We start from the raw sequence: 27,594 nt of genomic DNA, 5'->3' as shown, positions 1-27,594 counted from the left end.
GGCACAAGTGAATGCACTGTGGCACTGGGTCTGGTTTGAATGAAACAGGAAATCAATCACACATGGTAATAAAGAAAATGATACTGTAAGTAGATTCCAGATGATGGAGAAGCTCAGAGATGAAAAAGAGTGAGGTGAATGGTTCCCTGCTCTGAAATATCTGCTCAAGTCCGAGACTGAAACTCCAGTCTCGCTGCCTGTATTTAACATCTGAAAAATCTTACACTGGTGAATCTATTGCCAGGCTTTTTTCCACTAGGAGCACAATCTTTTGAAGATTTAATCACTAGGAAAAAAAGTCTCTTTCCTCTGTTGTAATGCAGAGGAGAAAGTAAAGAAATCCATGCAGCAGGAAAGAGTCTGGAACACATGGCAAGATGTTTTACTTGTATCACAGTATTTTGCACTTATTATAGTGCCTTTGATCCAATGGCCTTGCAGTATTTTATGAGTTATGAGGGATCTTTGATCTTTTGTTTCCCAATACTGATGAAAAAAGCTTTGTCTTATTTTTTTTCTGCCAGAGTAAACTGATTTGCTGGGATTATGCTCTAACTGTAAAGCCAGAAACAAAGCCAAGACAGCAGCTCAGGTCACTGCACTCCCCCTCAGTGCCTTCTTTCAGACCATATTGCCTTTGTGTCAACACTTCCAAAAGGGGACACAGTCCAAAAAATGGTGATGAGAAATCAGAAGTCACCCCTATGATTATATGGTAGAAATTGTAAAGACCCCAGATAACAGGAGGATGAGCAGAGGATAAATAGACAGGCTACTTTATTAAACCCTTTGAAGCACAGTGGATTATGTTTGCACATAATACACCTGCTGTGATGCTAAGGACGAAGATCTGTCTTTGTTAACATGCCATCCAAATTTCATCAGGAACATATTTTTCATTAAAATACTTCAACGGAGCTGGTCTCTGAGGCATCTGGCTAGCGGTGGATAAAACCTTGCCATTAACGTTGGTCTCCCAGGAGAGCGGGAAACTAATAACAGAAGGAATGGGAGAACGAGGGAGCAGACGAGTACCCATTTAGCCCACAGCCATGATGTTGAGATCTAAATTAAGTTAGACACTGAAGGATACAAAGAGAGAGTAACCTTTAATTGCTGATCTCTAGCACCAGCTGCCGGCATGATAAGCAAGCGGGGAGTGCAGACAGATCCCACCTGCGCACAGATCCCACGGAGCTGCTGGGCTGAGGCAGCCCGTGTGGCTGAAATGTTGAAGACAGGCGTGGCAGGAAGGTCAGACAGGAAAAAGATTCGTGGCCTGTAAAAATGGGATTATGTGCTTTCCAGCTGCTGGCAGTGGTGCAGAAATCACTTGCAGGTGTGGTGATGGGTGGTGTCAGAGGCTGTGGGCAGCTGCCCCTGCTTAGCCAGGCCAGAGCAGCCACCTTGACTCCAGCCAGGAGCTGAAACAGGTCTGCTTGATTTTACCCAAACCAGACTAAGGGTTCTTATATGAAGGGCACAATCAGCAGATTGGCTGTGTTGGTGGTTTTCAGTGGGCATAAGGTGGTGTGTTGGTTTCTGGCTCTGTCCCCACTGCTAGCACAGTTGGGCTGGGAAGAAAATGTCTTTTTCTCATGTTGGCATAAAAACAAGATCGTGTAGTAGCACATATTGTCTGCAGACCACCAGGTGTGAAGGCAGAATGGCTGGCTACTAAATTCCCTCTCTGCTCGGTGTTGTGGGGAGAGATGCGACATTGTATGCGATTTCTATCTGTGCAAAATATGCTAAAAGCTGTCTCTTGCTGATATTAAATTGACCTTAAGCTTCCTAAGGGGAGCAGTAATAATAAGCAGGCAAGCCAGAGAAATCTGTTTGCCCTCATCCACACTGGCAAAGGAGAATTAATTGTGAAACCCCCAAAGCAGTGCTGGCTGGGATACAAGAGAGTCATCTGTTATGGATGATCAAGGTAAGGGCCAAAATGGTAATGTAAGTATTTGGTGGTTTAGGGAAAAATTCAAAAAGCTGGAAGGAGTGAGAAACTGAAACATGGCTTTTTGGAAATGATATTTCTGTATTGCTCAAGAAAATGTCTCAAAAAAAAAGAAGAGAGAAAGGCTGCACTGCAGTCTTTGTTGGAGAACTGACAAGAATATGAATAATTTAATGACCAAAGGTATTTAAATTAATAAAAATAAGTAGGAAAAAAGTGCTAGAATTGTCAGAAATTGTTCTAAATCAGAAGCAAAAGCTAGTAAAGAATGTAAAAAAAGATTAGATCTGCAGTCAGCAATGCTGAGTGACAAAGATTTGTCTAATTTTAATATAAATTTGAAACAAATGAATGGTTGCTATTCTACTGCTATGTGAAAAATTTGACTAATCAAGTAAAGTGCAAAAGAAACACTGATGTTCAATAAATATTTCTGTTCTGTTTTGGGGTGAAAAACTGACAATAAGGCCATGTTCTAGGTTGGTAATAAAATACTTCCTGTACCAATGCAAGCCTGAGAATGTAAAATAAGAGCAGCTCTAGTTAAAGAACTTAAAATCAGCAGCTCTGGATAAACTTTCATCCAACAGTTTTTAATATTATTTTCCCAATCAGTTGGTCTGGAGATGCTGTGGAGGTTTCAGACCACTGGATGAATTATCATGTGTGGGTTTTCATTGATTTGGTTGGTTTGTAAAGAGAGAGCAGCCTGGCTGATACAGAGCTGTCAACCTTACCCAGATTCCAGACACAGGGATGGAAAAGCTGATCATAAAAGTGAGAGTAGCATCACCAATGCCACTTGACAGCCATTGGTGGAAAATGTATTTTAGATAAATTTACTAGTTTGGTGAGTAAAGGGAGCAATGTTATAAAGTATAATAATACTTCACATTTCCTTAGAATATTTGGTTTGGTAAAACCTGATATTTCCATGGAGGATGCTTATATAGAATAAGCACATTATGCTTTGAAAGGATTAAGTGTTGACTAATTGATCTCAAAATGTCCTTTTAATGTGTAATTTTCACGCAGGACATACTTACCTAAAGATTTAAGGATGGATTTTAGCAATTTAAATGGCTTTAGCAATTTAAAAACTTTTCAGAGACCTAAAAGAGGATGCAACATTACTGCTCAGGTTTTCAGATGACACACAGATTGGGAGAATGGTAAATTCTGAAGACAAGTCACTGTGACTGAACAACCTCTGAGTAAGCTGGGCTTTAGTCAACAATACCTGTTTTAATATAGCTCCCATAAAATGACATATCTAGGAACAAAGACCGTAGAACTACATAGGATGCACAGCTCCCTCCTGGGGAGTCGTTACTTTACAAAGATCTGGAGATCATACTGAGTTGTTATCTAATCTTGAGCTCCCACTGTCACATCCATGAATTCGTGCTGCTGCCCACAGGTTTGGAGCAGAGAACGATGTCACCTTACTTTGACAAGTCTGAGCTATGTGGGAGTGTGAGCATGAGCACAGGTTCAAGCACATGTTTGGTAACACAGGAATGCCCTCGGTGGGCATAAAAACTGGGGCAACAAATTACCTCTGCAATTAACACTTTTACTGTACCTTTCCTTGGCCCAGTGCTGGTGTTCACAATTTACAGCAGCTATTAGGTAACTACAGAAAGCCTTTGAAAGAGCAGAAAAAGGACAACAAGGTGGGCAAAAAGACTCCAAGTGATCAATGTTTAAGAAACTGTTATATTCCAAGAGACTGGGCATGACAGGAACTCATGCTTCATAAAGCACTTACTGAATATTAGGTCTAGTGGCTAGAAGACAAAGCTAAACTCATTCTGATTGTATACACCAAAGCCATTTTTTCAACAGGTAATAGTCACTGGAATAATCTGCCAAGGGCTGCAGTGGGATTTCCCAGAGGATGCAATCTCTTGTTGTCCCTAAAGGGGAGTTCTACTTCAAACACAAATTAAATAAGGGAAGTCCTACAGTTTCTGTTACCTGAGAGGTCAAGCAAGATGGTCATATTAGTCTCTTCTGGACTTGTAACCTATACATAGATTAGAGTCCTGGTGGAAAACCAGAATTAGCCTAATATTGGACTTTCCCAAAACACTGTAGATAAAGCAATAAGAATGCAGAAAGATCAGAAATAGTCCCTTTGCAACAGTTGTGCCTAGTTTGATCTTTCTACTGAAAAGACCAAAACATTTTGATTTTCACTCCAGAATGTGTTTTAAGATCTTCCTTCTCCCTGCCAAAGCTCAGCCATACCCAATACACCCATTTCCAGAGCTGCTAACGAGTCAACATTTGATAATCACAACAAAGGCTGGGTTTGAAGTCGGTGGGAGTTTTGCCATTCTCATCTAATGGGTGGATCAAACCAGAGTATTTTTGCAATTTAAGGACACACCTCAAATTCTCTGTCCAATGCTAAGTGAAACTCAGGGGAATTATGCCATACACACACCCAACTGCTGAGCCTGGCTGAAACAACAGACGTTTCCCATATACCATGTCCAATACTGTTATATTTAGGCAACATTTAGAAAGAATTCTACCTACATGAAGTGAGTCACTCAATAGCCACAGTAAAAACGCAACAGACACAAATGTATTCTGTGCAACTGTGCTGGCTTTTTTTGCTCTTTGCAAAATTAGAGTTCTTCACACAGAATGTATCCTCCTGCAATTTTTCTTTTAGTTAAAAGAAAGTAACAACTCCTGTCTTTTAGTTTCTGGGAGTGCTCTGCATGTATGAAGCAAGTGACACAGGAGCGCCAATTTGACCACTGGCTTGAAAAATACAGTGAAACAGCATTTTGATTGGATTGTAAAGATCACCTTTACAACTTCCTGAGATAATACTGGTGATAATACAAGTACATAAAATACTTGGAATTGTATTCCAGTGCAAAAAGTCTAAATAGTCTGAGCCTTGTCATCAGAGCAGGACTAGATTCACATCAACTATTCCATCAGTACCAGCCCCTTTTACCTTGAACTTGCTGTCCATCTCTGCTGTGAGCATGGCAGGGCAGGGTTTAATGTGCTCTTTCATCAGTAGAAAACTTGAAGTCACAGCATTCAGAGTGCAGTGGCAAAGCAGGAGATGCCAGATCCTACCTGGTCTTTGGTCCGGAGCAGGGATCTGAAGCAGCGTGGTTTCTGTCAGGTCTGCCTCTCCATGAGCATGTGGTAACTAGCAGACTGTGGGGTTTTCTGAAACTTGTCTCAGTCACTCCTGGAATTTTTGTGGTTTGATGTGTGGTTTTGGTTTGGTTTTTTGGACTTCTTTTTTTTTTTTTTTTTTTTTTAAATAGTACCTTAATTCTAAACCACAAACAAAAATTACTCTCAAGCCTGCTGGACAGGACAACTACCTGGGAGGACAGATACTTGGACTTCTGCTCCAATAAAGGTATTTAAATAGATCTTTAAAATACAGACAGATGTTGCCAAGAGACATGTCTAGAATATTCACTCAGCATGAATACTTGTAGCTCATTCTTTGGAGAACAAAATCATAGTTGAAGTCTTCCCAGCAGGTGACCTGGAACTACAGGGTCTTGCATTTCACAAGAACGCCTGAAGGGCTGAGAGTTAGGATGAAATGGGAACTGCTAGAATAGGAGAAGGAATGTAATTGTCAGATTTGTCAATTGAGCTCAACAGAAAATACATTGGAGAAGGAGTTCCTCCCAAAGAAAATGACGATTTCTTATCAAATCCACAAATAATTTTAAACTGGCCATTCCTGCCTTTTCAGTGTGTATTTTGAAAGAACTGTGCAGTTGCAAATGAGTGCCTCCCAGGCTTCAGGAAGTAGGAGCCTCTACTGTTGGCAACAGGCTCCTACTGTCTTCCACTACTGTTCTCATGAATTCAGCGACAATACTTGCACTAATTTTAGAAGCACAGTTAGGCTCTTTGGACAAACCATGAAAGTCCTGTTAGAAGAACTGAGCATCAAAGAGTTTAGCTAATCAGTATGCACCCAGTAATGATTATGAAAGATACATTTCTGAGGACTTCCAAATGCACATCCATGTATACTTCTCAGAAGAAAAAAAAAATTTGCACTTCAGAAATATGGTCTAGATTAGATCCACGTTTCCATAGGCTGAATATAATTTTTCTGAAAACAAAGGCAAAGGAGAAACGGAAAAGATGTACAGATTCCTGAGGAGTGTTTTCCTGTCAGAGGAAAATGCCCATGTTTTCAAATGAAAAACATAATCATCATTTAAGACTGCTCCATAAAAAGACAAGCACTATTTGTGTAGGCAGCCCCGGCAAAATGGTCATATATTGTGATACAAAGATCCTAGGAATAATCAAAACAGGAAAGGTTCATATGTGCACCTTCTGCATTAAACTAGTATGATCTGTAAGAATGGCAATTCCTACATTTTCCTCTCTCCTAGAACCCTGCTTCAAGAGTCAATAGATTTCTTGCTGGCAGTACCAGAGGAAATAGGACCAGGCAATGACAGTTTAGGACAGTGTGGTGCACTACCATGACACCACACACCTGTACACATCACTCCTTGTTCACCCAACAGCTGGCTCTCCCTGTGATTCTGGATACATGACTTCATTTCTATGTCAGCTGGGAAAACACATTTAAATGTGCCAAATGCCTTGCCAGTGCTAGCATATGTATAAAAATGCTTGGCTTGCACTCAGACTGCTTCCCTCATGAAAGCAGTGCTTGTGTGGACACCTATAGTTTGACTGTTCTGGCTGGGGTGGGTCACAGGCTACTCAGCAACAGAAGTAAGGCCTTCCAATTACATTTAATTCTGCCCTTTAAATCAAAACCATATTGTATCCTTTTAGGTACAAAATGAGACAGCAAAAATATGATGTGCTTTAACAACCTGCCCCATGGAACCACATGATTTTAATATGTAAAGATTTTAAAGCATTTAAAACATTTAAAAGGAAAAAAACTCAACAGAACAGTCTATTTAAGAAAATGTTTTAATTTTTCTTGCTTTCTAGTAGCCATTTTCTCATGTGTCTATTTAAATTCTAAACCAGCTATACAATTTACACTATAGACTTCTTCCCTGGAGGAAAAACAAAGGAAAAATCTTGGGAAAGAAAATCTTGAGAAAGTACCATTATTCTAAACAGGCTGTATTATTATTGCTTACTTAAGATAATGAAACACTGGGGGTTGGAGGAACAGAGGCTGGCAGTTTACACCTGGCATTTCCTTTCAGGTTTTGTTCTTCCTGCACACGTGCCCCCTTGTGGGGAGAGGTTTAGGCTCACAAACCACTGGCCTTCCGTGACAGGTTTTTTATTGGGCAAAAGACATAGTTGTCAGAAAACAGCTTTTTGCTTCCAAATTTCTCACTTTTCAGTCCCTCCTTAGATATGTGGTGCTCGGTGCACTTTGCATGGATGTCTCCTGTGGGTTGTGGGGAGGATGAAGGATAGCAGCAAGCTGTAAGGCTCCTGAAGAGATGGTACCAGGTGACTAACACAGTAAGAATAGTGTGGAACTGGTTCCTTCAGCCGTGTCAAAGATGTAAGTTTTAGCACCCTTGTGGAGCAGAGGAAAACTGCCCTAAAGAAAGCACTGCATGGAAGTTTGCTTGTGACAAGAGTAAGAGGACACAATTCACTGGATATAAAGGACATCCTACAGGCCACAGGCATGGTCACTGTAGGAATCTCTGCACTCAACTCCTTATTGGCAGGCTCTTAATTGATGTCTAGAAATAGTTCTGAAAATATTTTCAGGCTCATATTAAAAGCCTTTTTGTCCTTTCTTGTGAAGTTGATCTGGCCATTACAACCACAATGCAGTTACCTGTATGCTGTCCTTGCCCATACCTTGAATTAACTTTATTTATTAAAAATAGTCACTTCAAAATGCCAAAAATTTAGGTAATGTGGATCATAAACATCCACTTAACTGTTATTATCATGACAACAGATCTTCAAGTAGTGTAGCAACTCCACTGGAGTTATGAAAACCGAGGCTATTATATTGCATTCAGTGTGAACACAGGGTGAGGAATACCAAACAATGATACCTGTGATTATTAAACACAGGGTGATAGTCTTCTTCCTCCCTTCAGTATGGAAAGCATATTAATTTTCACATTTGAGAGGTAAGCAAGTGAACTGTTTCCCTAAAACAGGTAATAGGCTGATGAAACAAACAAATGATCTTTTGTTAGAAGTACAAGATAAGATACAAGCACATTAAAGCACAGAGTCTGGTAAAGTGACAGGAGGCTGCTCCACTCTGCTACAGACAGGACAGAGAAAGGGCACCCAAAGTGCAACATAAATGGACAGGAAGGAAGATGGCAAGGAAAGAGAAGGGAGGAAGTCTGTGCTAACAATGCTTCTATCTGAGATACTAGTGTAAGATATGACAAAATAAACATGGTCATTTCTAGGTTCACATGACATACAGTAATCTCTCTTGCAGCAGGTTCTGTCTCAAATTACAGAACCCCAAGATCCTCCCTTAGAAAACTGTTCATCACTTCTGGGAGAAGGGGTTACTCTACACTGGTTTGTTCCTTATATCTCAGTACGCACCAAAGTCCTGTTTCTTATCGCTGTGGATACATCTGTCTGCTTTGTTGCTCCAGACATAAACAAACTGGAATTGGAGTATGCAGTAACCTGGCTTCTGGGCACTGCCCTCACAGCACTCTATGGCGATATTCTCTCCACTTTCACTGGTGTGGAGCCTTCTCTTGAAGTGAGAAACTACAGAGCACATCAAATAAAACTTGAAAAATGAGTGAGTTGTCTTGAGACAATTGACATGCTTCTGACTTTGTGATTTCTATTTCCTTTCAGTTCCATGTAAGAGGATTCAGCACTTGAAATACCTGAGAACTGTGAAAGCATTGCAATGTTCATGTATGTTGCAGTTGACTAACAAAATAAAAATTTTAAAGTCAGTTCTTGGAAGGATTCTGCTCTCTTGTTCAACTATTACATAACAAATTGTACACAAATGGTATTAGCTTTGTGTCAGAAATAAATTTGGGTAGAATCTCAAGCCTTCCACTGAATCATCTCTGCAAAGATGGCCCATCTTTTCAGCAAGAAGCAGCCTAGAGAAAGCAATAAAAGATGTCCTGTATTAGTTGAGGACAACATGGTAACTAAAGGATTAAACACCACAATTGCTACTTACCTTTCTTTGGCTAAGAGAACAGACATCCCCACCAGCTTAGCAAACTCATCAGCTGTGAGAGAACCCTTTTCAGATACCTGTCAAAGACCAAATACACAAATAAACAAACTATGGCATTAAAAGAACAACAAAGTTCTCTCAGCTACTGAATCAGGTCTAGCCTCAAGAAGTGATGAATTGGTAGCAAATCCCTTGAGAAGAAAATTAGTTTGTTTGCATTTTTAAAAAGTACAACTAATTCTGAGTATTTCCCTTTAAAAGCATCTCTTCTGTGTCCTGGGAAAACTGCCAAGTATAAAAAAGGAAGAGAGAAAAGAGTTAAATCTGTAAAAAAAATCATATGGTAACCTTTCCTTTGGATTTTTTTTTAAAGATGCCTTGGAACCAAAATGAACGGAAAAATTAGAATAGCTCAGACAGCAGAATACAGTCTCCATCAGCATTTACACAGCAGAACTATCCTAAGTGATTCTGCAAACACTGAAGCCTAAATGAGGAAATAAAAGACTTGTTCAGGGCAGCTCATCAATGTAGAAATATAAGTCATCTCAGGTAGAAGTGAAGAATTTGAGTTTTATGGCATCTAAAGTACACCCACTGCCTACAGAAAAATTCCCAAACTTTAGTACTTCACATGACATTATGGCATACTAGAGGGCTAACTAAAAGCCACCATCACATTCAGCTGACACAAAGACAGGTTCACTCTTGGGACTCAAAACTTTGGCCCTTTTGTCTCAACCATGCTCCTTAATACATACTAAAATGAAACCTTCTCACACATGTTGGACATTTGGATGTTTAAAATACTAGATAAATACGACATATGAAGTCTAGACTTATTATTGCATTGAATTTCCCAGATAAACATGTTTTATTACCCTGAAAATTACTAATTCTTCCAATTCTCCATTGCTTTAGATCCAAGCAAAGTTGTAAATCCGGATGTAGTCGCCATTTCCTGCTTCCCACATAACTGGGTGGGGAGGGGTCTATTCTGCATCATTCTCAGCAGTAGTCCTTTTACAGAAACTCAGATTAAATTAGTCCTAACATGAGATTGTCGGAAGCTAAGTGATCAAATCTGAGTAATGGATGTCAGCTATACAATCGGTGATTATTTATCTTTCCTTCCCAAACCACTACTCTCATCAAGGATGACTCTGGATTCCTTTGATGTCCATGTCATTTCCTGTCTTCACCAGCCATTCAGAACCACATCTCTGTCCTGCCTGAAATCCTATGGCTTCCTTTCGTTTCTTCTCAGAACTTAATGTATAATGTGCAGTAACATTAAAGTACAGGGTGCTTTTGGCCACAAGTCTGATCTCATCTTCCCTTTCCCGTATGGGATAGTCTTCCTCAGTTGATGCCTCTCCCTTGCATTTTTCTATGGAGTCAAAGTCTCATATTATGAAAGTAACAGAAAAAAGACACCTTGGTAATAAATCCACTATCTGTTACTTTTTGCAGTTGACCTCCTTTGTTATCCAGAAAGGTTTTTCCTTTATTTTCAAAGACATAAGCACTCTTACTAAAGGCAACAAATTCATTAGAAACCAAAAATAATCAGAAAAAAACCCTAAAATGGTCTAGGTATTTTTCTACAAATAGAAGAAAAAACCCTGAAAATATTAACGTATATTGAAAGACGTGTTTTAGAATGGAATCTTTTAAATGCTGTATACATTTCTCTTATCTAAAAGTCTTTCTGATGAGCAAAAGCTGTATGGTGACAATCATGCAAAATGCACTGAACAGTCTATCTCATGTCAAGTGAGGAGGTGTCTGTGATAGCTCTACTTTTTCTCCACTGCCCCCTCTTTGACTTTGACATTTAACTTTGGATACACTGAATCAGCCTTTTCTCAAAGGTATGAAAACCAAAAAATTACATTCCACTGAGAAAGAGACAGAAAAATGCATCAAATAATGGGGTAACAGGACTGTGAAGTGTCCAGAGGCAGCAAGACCACAAAGGTTTATGATACTGAGCAATTCATACTACCTTTTTCGCCGATGAAGCTAGCTTAATTCTATAAACACTACTCTCCAACTGAGTGCTCTTCACAGCAGCAAACTTGGTACAAGATGTTACACATACACTGTACTGTTCTGTGAAATAAACCCAACCTAAACAACTACCTATATCAACATTTAAGAGGTGCTCCTACTGCCTACAAGCACATCATGTACAGTGTCTGAAGTTCACTTCTGTTAAATCAGGCGCTCAATACATGCCATGAATTTCATCCTACAGTGCAAAAGATTTGGAGGAAGGCTGAAGGTTAATAAACTTTGAAAAGAGATAGAAAAGAGAATGTAATGACTAAGATTATTGCCTGCACAGAACTTTGAAGATGAGAAGTGCTATTTAAATATTTCTCTTAGAAGATATGAAGTGGAATGTTTTGTATTTTGAAACCTCAAGAGGAAATCCCATACCTCAAGTATTTTACCTAATGTGTTTAAATTTCCCTAGCAGGGGCAGAACACTGAAGGAAATGAAGTACACTTACTGTCTCTAAAGCAGCAGCTACCATTTCCTCTTCATTATGAGACTGGAGCTCAATCACCATCACACCACTATCAAATATGCGAAGCCTAAAATCAAAAAAGAGAGGCAAAGTAACTAAAAACCCTGTGCACATCACCTGTGGTCACACTTCTAATGCAGCCACACCTATAACCACATTACAAAAGGGGAAAAAAATCTCCCAAGCCCCAAACAAGCTCAGTAAGATGAACTTAAGCTTAACATCATCTTCAAAATCTGAAGAGACAGAAAAGAGCAGGGCATATGTCTGGTCTTGGTTAAACCCTTTTCCAGTCTGAAAAAGTTGTAAGTGAAAAAAATAATGTCCTCCTAGCTAAACATTAATGTTTTAATTTAGAGTGGATGTTGGTGCAGACGCCAGCATCCTTTGAGCAAAGAATGACTTTGTTAAAAATAGCCACAACAACAACAAAAAAATCTACTGCTAGTAAAACATTAAATCATCATGGTCTGACCTGTGAGTGCCATGCTTTACAAACAAATCTGTAAAGCTCTTACCTTAGTGGCAATTTCAGTGATTCCAGCATTTTACAAGCATTCACTAAATCTTCTGGGGACAGCAACTATTAAAATAGTGAAACATATTCATTCACAGCTTGCATTTCAGGTGTATAACATCAAACAAAGCTTTAGTAGCTGCAGCTATAAAATACACCAGGCTACATTATTGTTAATTCTTTTTCCTTTTTATTGTGCAGTCTATTTTCTTAGCTTCTGTGATCCTTTCTGTTCCCTTCCTATGTGTTCTATAATAATCTTTCTTGCCCTGTTTACAGAAAGAATTGTTGTATTTTGTAAAAAAATAAACCCAGAACATTCACCATTCTTTAGTAGTCTCTTTCCTTTAAGTTTTGTTTCCAGATAAGTATGGATTTTCCCTTTCACATGGTATAATAAAAAGCAGAATACATTATCACAACTTATAAAGGATACATAAGTATTATATGTAAGAATGAGAAAGGAAAAAAGGTAAAACCCCTCTAATTTTAATAAAAAACTGATCACATCTTGCTGTAGACAAGTAGAATGAGCAATTGCTAGGGAACATTTTTACCCTTTTTAATTTCCTTATCACTGAAGTCCTGCTATAAAATATTGACCCAAGGCAGTGTCTCACCTCTAGCCCTCGAGCACGATTCACCAGGCAGTACACTTCTGTAAGAGACATGATCCCCCCTCGCTCCTGTGTGAATAAGCACAAGACTGGTAAGAGAAACAGCATTAACCCAGGAAACACAGCATCTCTATTTGCAGGTGGCTGATTAAATAGCTAAAACAGAGGGGCTGAATGATGGGCCCTAATGGGGAAAACTAAAGAGCTAAGTTACACCTTTCACTAACAATTTTAAAATGCGAAACAGTGACACTACACTGAAGGACTGTGAATTACTTTGATTTTGAAGCAGAGAATAAATCACAGGAACAAAGAATTTCAATATATTAAATCTATCAATCAATTTACCATTTTTACTTTTCAGACAAACTCAGTTTTCCATTCTGATCACAGCAGGTAGCACATACCTTTCACAAAAATACTGTAGTATGTATGCTTTTTAGTAGCAACATAGCCTTCTAAGTTGCAACATAAATTTAACTTTTTGGTGAGAAACCTGTACTCTGTAATAGCTTAAGATAAATTAAAACACAAGATATTACTAAGGGCTGGTAATCTACTTAATAATTCTGTCCTATACTTGGAAAAAATGTATATTTTAAGCACTTTAAGATTCATTACTTGTATTTTCAGTGGGTGCAATTTCATTCTTTCTTAAAAAAAAAGAAATATTCTGCAGCAAGGGATGAATACAGGGCTGTTCAAATAGAAAAAAGACCACTTGAACAATTTTCTAAATCTCATCAACATTTTGCAAATTAGAAGTTTATGCCATTAGTCCAAAGAAAAATTCATACTTAACAAAATTTTTTATTCATAAAGACAATATACATTCCTCCCATAAACTTGAATAGGAGGCTATGCTGCTAAATCTGCTTTAAAAAGAGGCAGAGTACAACAACCAAAACACACGTACAATCAAAATTCAGCAACACACGGAAAATGCTGGTGCAAGGTGTGGTGCTTTACCTCTAAGGGTGTCTGCAGGATTCCAGCCAGTTGCTTCGCCAGCTGCATGTGGTACTGTGTACCAGATCCATACGTTTCCCTCGTAACTGGATTAGCTATACCCATACTCAGTAGATAGGACTTGAACCTAATGGTCTGAACAAGTGAACAAACAAATAAACTTAAAAGTACATCAGCTAATAAGTGATTCTGGGTTTTAAAAATCTTTAATTTTATTACTATAACGCAGTTTCGGGGAATAAATCCTTCAGTTTGCTACCAAGAAAGTCAATTACTAGGCAAAGAGAAGGCAAGACTTAGTACCATTTATTTTTGACCAGCACAGGTAAAAAAATAGAAAAATTTATATAAAAGCAGTAAAATCATTGCTTTTAAAAATAGTTAAAGAAAAATTAACACTAAGCAAGTAAACTCTACACCAAGTATAAGGGACTAAACACAACAAAACCAACCAGCAAGGGTTTTTATTAACATTACACTATTAAACAGATAGCTTTTTGCTTTTTATAGGAACATTTTTGTAGAATTTACAACAAAATTACCTCATCCTCAGTGATGTCACCTTGTTTTTCTTTAATCTTATTAGCTATTGACTTGGATAACTCCACCATTTCCTTAGCCTATCAAGAAACACACACAGATAAGTCAACTTTCAACTCAAGAGAGAAAATTGTGTTTAAAACTGAGAAAACAAGCGTAAGTCTACTTGAACAAGTGACACATGCCATCCATCCATACCTTCTCCATTAGTTTGCTAAGGTCCTCAAAAGCCTGAAACAAAAAGAAGACAACACAGATCAGTGTAACTACAGCATTCAGCTTCATGGATACAGGGAGATGCCTTTGTCCACCTACCTAAGGTAGGTATTCATAAGAGCTGCTACCCCTTTAGATTGGTATGTTACAATGTGAGATACCATAACTTATTTGTTGATACAACTGTTTTACAGCATGTCTTATAGTTAAAATAAACATAACAAAGAATGAAGAAGAGAATCAATCACACACTTTTCCAGCATGTGAACAGAAATTCGGTATGATTTATGATGTCCATGTGATAGGAAGGACAATGAGACACTGAGTCCCAGAAAAGATTAAACTGTCCAAGTTTATTATGCTCTCTGTAAGGTAGGGGAAGGTTTCTGGGTGCTGATGGTAGGTTTTGTCCCAACACTTGACCCTCACTGCAGGAGATCTGTTGTTTCTGGTCAGCTGCAAGACAGCTGTAAAGCTACAGTTGTACTCCTCCTGACAAGACAGCTTTACTTTAATCAGAGGATGTTACTTAGTTAGTAAGAAACACTCATTTCAAATCAGCAAGGAAGACGGTATCTGAGGACAAAACCTCTGGAATGCGGGGTAACATCTCTTCATTTAAGTACTCCAATAAAATGCTATGGTCTCAAATACAACAACTCTGCAACTCACAAACGGTTTTTAGGCTTAAATGAATCATGCATTAAAAATAGCTGAAGGTATACCGAAATTCCAAACTTTTAGTAATGATAAACCAGAATTAAAAAATTCATGTTAAAAAAAAGAGAGCTAGCAACTCCATTAATGCAACTATATTAAAAAGCAACCCTCTTTTCTCCCACCCTCATTAACACACACTCATTCAGCCTCCTCACTTCTCTCAAATACATGACAACATGTCCAAGTCGTCAACCTTTTTCAAACAACCTTTTCTGAGCAACTGGTGTGAGAAAAATTCCTGAACCTTTTCATCTAATGCTTGCCTGACAGCAGCATCCAAGCCCTCCAGCCACAAGTAAAGAAGGTTACAGTGTCAAATGGCCAGAGAGACATCTTGCCTGCAGCTTCCAGTCACTGCCTCTATGTCATTTCTGGCTTACTCTGACTAATCCCCCACTAGAAAGACACATTTTACCTGTGTTTTTGCAGAAGACCCCAATAGGTCTTTACATATAGGTGCCTTAAGTAGAAGCTTATTGGTCAGAGATTCAACATACAAAGAACAAAAGGAGATGCCTCTAGAAAGAGACAGGCCTTGCTTTTCACCTCCTGATAGCACCAGTGTTTCTCCACTGACTGGACAAGTTTAGTCTCCTAACATTTGGTACCTGAGTTAGGTACCACCAAAATTAAGTGGTCCACATGGAGAAAAGAAAATATACCACTGCATAACAACAATTTACCACTAAGAAAAGAAAAGCTTCTCTTTGGAATACTTCTTCTTACTCCCTAATCTTCCAAACTGAATAATTTACAATAGGTTTCCCAATCCCTAGTGTAAATCAAAGTCCTGCTACTCTACTTGTATATGATATCAGCAAGAAGTTTTCTAACAGGGCTTTTCCCAGCTTATTTCTAGTCTCTATACCTGCATGAAAACAACATTGATCAAAAGAACCCTTGATTTAGCTAAATAAACAGCATGCTGTGTCTAACTCCTCCTCTGCCTGACTCACCCAGGGCAGGCCTGGAAACAAAGGGGAATGTGCACACACCTAACAGGAACTTCCTCAGATAAACAAAAGGCTAAAGAGCTGGATTCTTATCAGCACTGAACAGCAGATGCAGGAAGCCTTTTCCTGGAAGCCAGGGCACCATTTTTTAAATTAAGTCATTTATAACATTTAAAGCTGGAGGAAGGCAGGATTTTACAAGTCATGGTTTTCCTCTGCTCACACAGCATGTTTAAATGGATTTCTTTTACTCTCTGACAAAGCTACTAAGGAAAAAATAAGCAGACAATGCCTTTTGAACTATATACACATGCATGTAACCACAATACCTTTTGAACTACACACAAAACTTCATTCATTACGCTCCTCACAGACAGAAAGCAAGTAAGTTTAATGCTCCCAGTATCTGAAATAGCACATGGCCTGCAAAGGCACTATCATTTTCATAAGTATTAGAGCAGGGAATGCCTTTTTCTCGTGGCACACTGAAGTCCATAAAGCTTTGCCCCAAGAACAAATCTGCTGCATATAGTTTATGAGTACTTTTGTATTAATCTCTACTACCAAGACAGAATCAGACTATTTTTGAGGGTATTACTCTCAGGTATGTATGAAGAAATTAAATGTCTCTGCTGTTCATCAGTATTGATACCTGGAATTCAACTATTGTGCTGGTTCTATGGAAAAGGATGATCTCCATCCAGCCCAGGTATTTTACAAAATACTTGTAACATCTTGTCAATGCCTGGACTGCAAATCATTTTACTGTAATTATAAGCCTAAATGTAACATTTAAAAAACTGACTATAGGATGAAAATCTAACTTCACCACAGTTATGTGCAGACACTCGGATCAGCATATTCTGCTTAATATATATTCAATTTTCAATTGAAACAAAAATTAGTTTAATAAATACACACTGTTAGTTTCAAAGAACAATATCCTTGAAAGGAATTGTTTAAATGAAGTACCTTTACATATATTGAAAAGCCAGTTAACAAAATAAATAATTGTAAACTGTACACTCTTAATCAATTCAGACTTCTCAAAAAAAACAATAAATAGTCTCAACTGTCCCTAAAAGAAAGTGTGAATGAATGTAAATAGTTCAGACAGGTGGTCGACCTTGAAATTTCCAAAGTACCTACCTCAGAAATGTTTTTGTCAGTCTCTTTTCTTTTTTCTTCTAATTTCCTTTCAATACCTACAATTCCTACAGCCCTTATTCTTCCTGCCTGAAAAAAAAAAAAAAAAAAAGGAAAAAGGGAAAGAATCAAAATAGGAAATGTTAAGTTTTCTCACCTGCCTCACTGTGAAAATTAGAGGACAGGAAATACTCCTTCAAACAGCAGATATCATTCGTACAATGTTTCATGCATTTCTTGACAGTAATTTTTAAGCCATTGTAAAAGAAACCAAACAAGAAATGTGAACCATGTATAAACTTGCTGTACTAGACAAATAATGATATTGATAATATACTGAAGCTACTAATATGGCTTAACGTCCAGACTGAGTAATCCAGCTCATCTCAATTCTAGCCTCCCAAGACCATGTGAGCATCCCTACTAGAGCTATGGAAATGCCTGAGTGTATTACTTCAAAAAATCCAGCCTGAAGAAACAGAAACATAGAAACACAATGCTAAGTGCAGTCTAATTTACCTTCCTCAGAGGTTTTACAATGGGGGTGACGGTGAAACTTTTACCAGATGCCAAATGTGTTCTAGAAAGGCTGGTACCTACGTGGCAGCAGTGTCAGGCCTCTAATCTCTGACTGCAAATCTTAGCAATGGTGTTAATGAGTTACTATGGCTTAAGTACAACAGGGAAGGCATTTTGATTAGATTCTTCATGCATTACTCCAAATGCAATTGTGCTTATAGGTCCTACATTGACCAAAAGGGACATACAGGATTTCATATTGAACAATCTTGAAATCATCCTATTTCATTCACACAATACTATATATTCATATATCCAGCACATTAATATATAGAAACAACACCTACATGTTTATCAGTTTATAATCTAAAAGTATGAAGGCAGATAAAGAAGGTATTTTAACATATGACATTCTTCCAAACAACTGTCCATTCAGAATACACATTCAAATCAAACATACATAGATTTCAAAGAGTTAAATAAAAGTTATGCTATATATTTGACTTCCAGCCACAAAAAAAAATAAACCAGAAATCACAATTAAGACAAAAAAATTTCCCAGCATCACTGGACCTCACATGCTGAATAAAAGTATATGCAAATAAATATTTTATTTGCACAATTATGTGTGTGTGTGTCTAACTGAAACAAACAAAAAAAGAGCTCATTATTTAAACACACTCAAGAAAAAGAGGATACTGTGTTCTATCAGGTGAAAAATGCAAATGAGAAACTAATTTATGCCAGTGAAAAAACAGGCAAACTAAAGCTGAATTCCTACATGTGCCCATGATGTTGGTTAGAGAGTCACATGCTGGATGCAGTATATGGAGGTGGCAAGAAGTGGCAATAAGAGATTACACACAATAAGAAGTGTGGCAATAAGAGATCCTGCTCAGAAGCTCTGCACGTACCTGTGAATCCTTGTTAACTTGCATGGCCTGACCAGTGGGTATGCTCTCCCATCTCCTTTGTGTGATTTCTTCTGATAATCGTCTATAGAACTGCAAACATTAAAGAGTGACAACAGATGTTTCATAAACTGTGCAGAGTACCTCTGGGTAATTTTAGCATCTTGGTGGTGATGAAAAAAACTTCACCAAGCATGGAGACAAAGCATGGTAACACCTACACATCTATGGTACAGAACTCACTATATGGAAATTCTTAATGTCCAGTCTTCAAAACTATTCACATTAGATAGGACAAGCCATGTAGTCACTAAGTACTTCCATTGTGAAATATTTCTTCAGATATTCAAAATGTCCCAAACCATGCTAAAGTTAAAAATGTTGAGGTATACTCAAAGGCATGCTTGTAAAGGAAGGGAAGTTGAACAATACGATTGCTATTGATCTGCTAATTCAACAATATAAAAACAACCACGCAGATCAATTAAACTGATTTGTTTATTGCTAATACCAGAAGGTGGCATTAGTTAACGCTACGTGTATCCCACTGACCAATATCCAAAAAGAAAATGTATTCCACCCTTTTCATTGTTCAGGTTCACAGGAAAGCATTCAGAAGTCACAAAGAAAGGCTCAGGTGTAATTGATGCGCTAGGCAACCAGAAAGCACAGTAAGTTTAATTTTCAGACACAACATTAACATTAAAATAATTACGATTATGATTGAGAAAAACACATATTTATACTATGCTTAAACCTACAGTCACCATAATCTGAAAACTGCTCACAAAGAAATGAAAGTGAGCCTGATCAAGCACATGCATTTTTAAGACATTTCTAACTAATTTGAGTTGAAAATCTGATTTTCCGCAGTGTACAGGTACAGCTTTTTCCATAGTCCAAAGTTAAAGTTCTCAGTCTCATCAAACGAGGATCTTCCACTGTGAAATTTCTTTACAGAGCGCAATTTGTTTGGTTTTTAGGATAACCCTTCTTTTAAGAATATATTACATTTTTCTTAGAATGTTCAAAGCCTTTGAGATTCAGTGTAGGTTAAAAAAAATATTTCTAAAGTGTATAATGAATGCAAGTTCTGAGGCAACAAAAGGTGTTCAGCAATAAAATTAGAGAGATAATTAGGAATAAGTTGTTTGATTCCTCTTCAATAGAGGGTTAGGTACAAAGAAACATCTTTTACTCTGTTAAACATTTAACAGATTTCAGAGATGCCATTTTGGAAAAGCCTGTGTTCAATTTAGTAGATTTTTTAAAAAAGGAAGTATAAGATTATACTAAACGCCTTAAAATAAGGACTAGCCTTGTAATGCCTCTTGACATTTTTGGAACTCTATTTGCAGTATTTAATGAAAGTAGACAACATGGGAGGCTCATAGTGTTTGTCTTCCGAAAGGATGTATTGAAAAAGCTCCACCTCAAAAATAAACATGGAAAGATCATAGAAAATTATCAGAAACACAGCAAGAGGAGAAAAGCATGTCCAAAGACCTGATTTGCTCGGCGTCCATGGTGCAAGACTTACCTCAATCTGCCCATGTTCTTTGAAAGAAAGCTTGATGTAGGAATATTTGCTGCTTTGGAATGGACCAGGTTCTTTGTTTGAAGAAGCAGGATGAAGATGAACTACTATTTTGGCACTAAGGAAAAGGTAAAGGAAAGAGAAGATATTTCTCTAACATCTAAATAAACTATTTCTGCCCCAAAGTTAACCTTTCATCAAAACCTCTTTTAACTATCTCACATAAGAGCTACAGATGATTGAATAATGCTTTACATTTATGCACCAACATTTGAATATTTTGAAGTATGTCTTGCAAAAACTACTACAGCCTCTAAAGCAGAAACATTTTACAAATTTAAAATGTACCTACCATTAATTCTTAAGAAATAAACACAACAAATTTTAAAATTTCAAGCAATAATTTCCGAAAAACCTTTTAGTTAGGATAAAAAGTGATTGTCATGTTGTTGTGTAATTTGGCAGTAGTTATTGCAGGTCAAAAGCCAAAATACGCTATTTTTGACACAGGAAAACAAAAGGTTTCAATATTATGTGTAACCTATCCCACTTTTATATGTCACTTGTGGACACTGTATGTGAACTTATCCAAAACCAACATTCAAAGGCAACATGCATGGAAATAACAGTCTAAAATGACACCTACTACCAAAACAGACCTTGGGAGTGCACGATTTTAGGCAAATGAACAGACTGCTATCACAATATGACTGCAAGTCCCCCATTCCCATCTCATTTTACAAATACTCTTTTCATTGGTCTTTATCTACTTCTCCAGCATTAGTGAATTAACTGATTTCTTCTGAATACCCCCAGCATATTACTGTACTGATCTGACTGTAGGCTGCTAATGCCATGATGATTTTTTTGCCTTTTCTTTTATACACCTTTTTATAGTTTTTGTATTCTTAGTGTTTTTTAGCCTACATTCTTAGACTTATTTGTTAAGCTAGGAGACTAAACATCTTAAAGCCCCAGACACCAAAGTCCTCTCCAGAACACATTTTGTAAACTGAGATAGGACCATCCAGGGGAAGGTTCCTTGGGGAGGGGGCTCACTTGATCCTCTCATTGGGAGATCTTTGATAGATATGCTAATTAGTAAAACCTATAATGTTATACCCAATCTATTGTGGGTGTGCATTGCAGTGTGCATTTCGGGGCATTCCACCTGGACATGGAGCACCTAAGGATCCTTAAAATAAATTTGAGGTAAAACCCCTTTTTCCCTTCTAACTGTGTTTGATTCTTGATTTTAAGACCAGGAAAAGATATCACTGCAAGCAGAGGTTAATTACGTATGTATTTCTCCAGGTAAAATTTTTTCTCTCTTTAGAAACTTAAAATCATAGAATTGTTTATGTTGGAAAAGACCTCTAAAATCATCAACACACACTTGTTTAGTGATTACATGACAGTTACTTAACAAATCACATCAATCATGACTCTCTTACACTTTTGACCTAAATTGTCCTTGTGGCTGTCAGTCTGGAAACTTAAGATTGCAAATGGAACCTACCATGAATTAATCTATAATATCAGGTACCTCACATAACATGCATGTGAAAGGATCCATCTGAAAAAGACAATGAGGATGTCCATACCTTTTTCCTATCCCAGCTGCTTGCTCTTCAATAAACACAATCTGAGACAGAGGTACAGCAATGCAGCACTCCTGGAACAAACACCACAAACACAGGTGAATTAACGCCATATCCTGTCTATTCACTCTCTAAACCCAAGTGTTCTCTTTCTCCATTTCACAAACAGTATGGATATCTACAGGTGCTGCCTGAGGCACTCCATGTGAAATAGGATTGTAAGAACAGAAACAATGTATTACAGTGAAATATATGTAGAAAAACAGCACAAAATTGAAACTGAGTTCTAGTTAATTAAAAGACCTCAACAAACTTAAGTGTCAATGTGTCAACTTTAAAAACCTCAAGCTAGATTCATAGAAGGGACTACAAGATTTAACAAATCCTTAGATCTAAGTTCAAAACTTAAACACTAAAATTTCCACACTACTGCACCTGATCGCTGTAGGTGCATGATACTCACAGGTTCTTGGCATTTTTGCATTGATGTTACTTTGGGAGCTAAAAAAATACCCAAACCCACCAGTCTCTTTAAATACTGAATATCTAAAACCTAGACTATTGTCTGAGTGCAATAGGAAATTTTCCATCTATCCTACAGTGAAGGACTTAATGCAGCAATTGGTGCATCTCAACACACATTTACTGGACTGTGCTTTAAACAAAAGAGCAAGAAACAAGACTGTATCCAGTTGTTGGAGACTAACCTACCCGAGGCTAAACTCTTTATACATGCATTTGAGACAGAAATTGCTACAACAATGATACAAAGCATCTAATAAGGTGCCTGGTCTGGTTTTGGTGAACATCCTTTGAGGAACATCACTTCCCATACAACAGCCTGGTGATTGACACAGTCACACAGAATGCAGGAAACATAGGCTGCATTTCCTCTCTGAACCTCTCTCTTCCACCTGCTACTGCCTAACACCAGTTTACAATAGACACTGTTACAGGGCCCTCTAAATCCCTACTACCAAAATTGTTCCTCTTTGTATGGAATAATTAAATACCCATTAAATCTGAGAGCGGGGAAGTATACATGCAGGAGCCCCACCTCCAATAAGTAAATCTCTTACTGAAAAAACATGGGTTGCACTTCCTTTTCTAAAAACTCTTACTGCAAGCTATCTAGACTCTTCTATTACTCTAGTTGCTGAAGCCATTACAAACAATTATTGTTTGTAAAACATCCACAAAGTTCTGGACACTTTAAAAGATACGCAATATGACACTTCTGTTAAAAAAAGGGTTTGAGAATGACAAAAAGAGTTCAACTATATATAGTATGTACATTGTCAAAGTGACTGATTAATTTCATTCCAAGATAGAAAGTTATGTGAACTTATTTTAAGTACAAAGACTTAGAATCACCCCTTCCTGGTGAGAGAAGTTACAGGAAGGGATACAAAAATAGAAATGTGTTAAATATGCTGTGTGTTTATTTTGATTTTTTCTTCTAATGTCTCATGCCCACATTTTGCATGATTTTATCATTTAAAATTTTGTACAAATTAGCTATGTAACAAACTTTACAGAATTCCTTTTTTTTTTTTTTGAAACACTGTTCAACTGCAGATGGCATGTAAAAAGCAGCTACAAAGCACAGCTAATGACAAGAGCCCCATTTATTATTACAGATTACTGACACAATAAAAAGGGACTCTCTAGAAATTTATTCGAGGTAAGCTAGCTAAGGTTTCTAAGTCTGATTTTAAATCACACCTGAGCTTAGACAACAACTCACCATGAAAACAAAAGGGCACCATGGTCCCCATGTTTCAGTACTGAGAGCTTGAAAATAAATCAGCTTTATTTACCCCACTAACAAAGCTAATTACATCTCCTAATCAGATGGGTAATTTTTGCCCATCTCTAAGCCATTATTTCTGCCCCTTCTGTTAATCAAGCCTGAGTTTGTCAGAATCTTTGCTGAGTTAAATTAGTTAAAATAAAATAATTTTTCTTCTTCTCCAAGGTTTTCCTCTGCTGATTTAGTGAATTCAATGACCTTGGGAGAGTACAAGAAATCACATGGCCTAGAAGCAGAGGGAGAAGTTGGGGAAAAGAGACAAATGTAATCTTTTTGTTGGAAAGGAGAGAATGGGGCTATGTTCAGTTCTACAGCTTGCTGAAGCCATAAAGCCCAATGTTACTCCAAGCATGCAAAAAGTCCAAGTGAGACGATTAGAAGCAGTAGTTGCTGAAGTACATGCTCAGCTCTCAAAAAGAGATGCTGAGGAAGAAATAAAAGGTTTAGGATTAACAGAGTTTAGTACATTATTTTATGTGATAATATGATGACTGTGCAAAAAAGCCCCATGTTAATTTATACAAAACAGCTCACGGTCTGGACAATCAAGCCCTAACTTGTGTAACAGTAACCCTACCATGGGTAACAGCCCTTCAAACATTTTGAAAAATTTGTACTAAAAATAATTCTCCTGTTTCTGCAAACAATCCCTAAAGAAAAAAACACTGCTTTGCCAAATTAAGAACAACCTTGGTGACATTACCTTCAGACTGCCCTTAGTAGCACCCTGCTTTGGAGCAAGGATGTGGTATTTGCTAGGGAACGGCCTTTGGGTGTGAGAGGTGCTTCAGCTGCCCTTGCACAAAACCAGCCCAGTGGAATACAATTTGCTTTTGAAAAGTTGTCACCTAAATGTGCTCTGTCTAAACTTTGGCTTTCAGGGCTAAATTTCTCAATTACTGTGTCCAAAACAAACATAATCCAACCTGGTCTGAGGAAGACTTCTCCTTCAATTGCATCTGTGGAGCAGTGCCCATTGTCACAGTCTATTCGTAGAGCTTTATGTGTTTGTGGTCTTTCTCTCCCACTTCCAGCCTGCATTCCTGGGCTGTGGTTGATGACACAAAGCATTCAGCACTATTTTTTTACTTTAGTACAGTTACCACACTGCAGTTCTGACAGTGCCACTTAACCTGTGACCAGCTGTCCACAGTAGTACAGACAAATGTTCAGGCTGATCAAAGGGATGGTTCATAGCAGGAGCAGGCAGCTGGGAGGGCAAGATGTGTGCAAAACAATACTGCCACCAAACACGTCCTATTATCAAATCATGGTCTGGCCTATATGGTGGGAGCAGAAGACTGTGAAACTTGGACTTGAAACCAACAAGGAAAAAAAGGCTTTCCTAGACAAGGAGCACAGGAGAGAAGTTCATATTATGATTTGCCTGACACATTCAACTTCAGTCTCAAAATCAATGTTTTTTAGTGCATGACACCAGGCTCTTTTCTCCTTTATTTCTGTGTCGTTAGAAAAGGAAAGTTTATAGGATACATTCCTATCCCTTCTCATCTCTGCATGATTATTTTATTAAAGCAAGACTGAGTGAAAGAACACTACATAATCTTCTTTCTGCTGTGAGCCAAAAAGTGGACTATACTTGTACAACAAAACACACACAACGGCAGGAAAAATCCCCTGTCCGTGTGCAGGCTTTTCATTGCAAAAACTTGTTTATTATGGAATTTCCAACTGAATGACATACAGTGTCTTGGGGTGACACCGGAACATACAGGAAACAAAAGTGGGACTTACATGATTCTTCTGATCCCTCCAGATCAGTCGGTGTGTGCTCAGCAGTAAAACTCCACTATCGAATTTCAACTGGACAGGAAAAATAAAACAGATCAACAAAAAACTGAACCAGTAAGTTGCATAAATACTGGTCTTGGAAACATTACACCTTACCACAACACAGCAATCAGATTTAACAGGCCAGTATTTTGAGAACACTCCCTTTTTTTCAGAAAACAAAATACATGAAGTTTAGAAAAATAGTATAAAAGGATTAGATGGATAAACACAAACTTCCTTTTTCAAGCGTATAAACTTTTCCCCCGGAAATCCTGAGGGATCCTCCCTCCATATACTCTGCAAGATGTACAAAAGTTCTTAAATGTATTTTAAACAGAGCTATTGGCTTTGGAACCTTCATTATATTCTGACAAAGAAGGTAAAAATTATGCAAAAAAGCAAAGCAACCTAATAAAAAGATGCTGCACACAGTCTGAAATCTTCCATCCTATCACACAGGAGTATTGCTTCTATCTGTGTTGCTGTTGAAAAGCTCCTTACTTATCAGACAGCAAACAGTACCTGGAAAATCTGCATTAGCAAATTGCTTCCTATTTGTAAAATCTGAGGCATGTTTTCACAGCTTTTTGTGATGGCATGCAATTACCATGGTGTGGAAAAATGGAGAGATCAAGAGTCAGTCCGGCAGTGAAGTGAAACAATAAGCAGGATGGCTCAGAAAAGAGTAGAGAGTATGTCAGCACCCTTGATGACTAGGGCTCAAGAGCATTTTACAGCTACCAGGATGACTCAAGTGTGAATTGTGCATCATGCCCTGTACCACACCAAAGCAAGGGCTCAGTCCCGTACAGGAGTGACAGCCCAATCAGTGGGCAGTGCTTTGTGCAAGTGACATTGCCTATACACACTCTGTGGGGGTCCCAACCCTCACCCCACATCACATACACTGTCCAAGGCCTTTCTCACAGAACCGCAGAATCAATTAAGTTGGAAAAGACCTCTGAGAGCATCGGGTCCAACCTATGACCCAACACCCCTATGTCAACCAGACCGTGGACTTGAGTGTCATGTCTAGTCTTTCCTTAAACACCTCCAGGGACGGTGACTCCACCACCTCCCTGGGCAGCCCATTCCAATGTCTAATCTCCCTTTCTGTCAAGAAATTATTCCTAATGGCCAACCTAAACTTCCCCTAGCACAGTTTAAGGCTACTTCCACTTTTCCTGTCACTTGTTTCCGGGGAGAAGAGACCGACCCCGACGTGGCTCCACCCTCCTTTCAGGCAGTTGCAGAGAGCAGTAAGATCCCCCCAGAGCCTGCTCTTCTCCAGGCTAAACAATCGCAGCCCCTTCAGCTGCCCTAAGATTTGTGCTCCAGACCCTTCCCCAGCTCCGTTGCCCTTCTCTGGATCCGCTCCAGCACCTCTGTCTGTTCTGAACTGAGGGGCCCTGAACTGAACACAGGATTCGGGACGCGGCCTCACCAGTGCAGGGGTACAGTCCCTGCCCTGGTCCTGCTGGCCACACTATCTGCTATAGGCCAGGGCGCCACTGGCCTTCCTGGCCACCTGGGCACACTGCTGGGTGACGTTCAGCCGGCTGTCTACCGGCACAACCCCTCAAAGCCTGCGCCCTCATCTCCCCACAGAGACAAACCCTGCCAGACCCTGGCGCAGAACGTCCTCCCACACCCCCAATCGATGCTCCGCCTGCAGCCCAAGCCCTTCACGCCCCTCGTACCGCGCCCCTCGCCCGACACCGCCCGTACTCACCGCCATACCACCCCCCTTGCCTGGGGCCCACGGCCGCGTCCTTTACCCTCCTCCCCCACCCCGGCCGCGCCGCCAGGCCCCGCGCGGGGCCGCTCCAGCTCCCGTCACCTTCTCCTCCCCGTCGCTGAGGCGCACGCCGCGCTGCTGGACCACCAGCGTCTCTCCCAGCTCCAGCAGCCCGGTGGTCCACGAGAACCTGTCCATGGCTGCCCTTCCCGTCCCGCACCGGGCCGCGGCCGCCGGGCGCGCAGGGACCGTGCGCGGTCGGCCCGCGCCCTCTAGCGGCGGCCCGGGGAGCGGCCGCCATGTTCCCCCCCGCCGAGCGGCGGGAGCGCAGCGCCCGCCGCCAT

The 27,594-nt window shown here is 39.1% G+C and overlaps 1 protein-coding gene across 1 annotated transcript; it reads right to left on the bottom strand.

The window, feature by feature from the left end:
* Positions 1–6,910: 6,910 nt before the first annotated feature.
* VPS36 (vacuolar protein sorting 36 homolog) lies at positions 6,911–27,512 on the bottom strand. The gene is made up of 14 exons (XM_042014203.1): positions 27,353–27,512; positions 25,474–25,542; positions 21,909–21,979; positions 20,308–20,422; positions 18,771–18,860; positions 17,341–17,427; positions 14,501–14,533; positions 14,305–14,382; positions 13,763–13,897; positions 12,797–12,862; positions 12,178–12,242; positions 11,642–11,726; positions 9,123–9,199; positions 6,911–9,039 (listed from the first exon to the last, which is right to left on the bottom strand). Exons 1-14 carry the CDS (start codon positions 27,446–27,448, stop codon positions 8,946–8,948), a joined length of 1,161 nt encoding a protein of 386 aa, XP_041870137.1. The 5' UTR covers positions 27,449–27,512; the 3' UTR covers positions 6,911–8,945.
* Positions 27,513–27,594: the final 82 nt, after the last annotated feature.

Source organism: Corvus kubaryi, unplaced genomic scaffold (genome assembly GCF_017639235.1).
Source record: "Corvus kubaryi isolate FWS band 111438036 unplaced genomic scaffold, C.kubaryi_AGA036_p1.0 split1-65, whole genome shotgun sequence".
NCBI classification, from domain to species: Eukaryota; Metazoa; Chordata; class Aves; order Passeriformes; family Corvidae; genus Corvus; species Corvus kubaryi.
This window is presented reverse-complemented; position numbering and strand designations above follow the sequence as displayed.

What these genes read in the sequence shown, in the direction of transcription:
- VPS36 (XM_042014203.1), bottom strand. Translation starts at nt 27,448, where the DNA reads ATGGACAGGTTCTCGTGGACCACCGGGCTGCTGGAGCTGGGAGAGACG. An exon ending in AAGAACATGGGCAGATTGAG is followed by an intron (nt 18,861 to 20,307) that starts GTAAGTCTTGCA and finishes TAATGTTTGCAG; the next exon opens with TTCTATAGACGATTATCAGA. An exon ending in TCCTGCAGACACCCTTAGAG is followed by an intron (nt 12,863 to 13,762) that starts GTAAAGCACCAC and finishes TTATTCACACAG; the next exon opens with GAGCGAGGGGGGATCATGTC.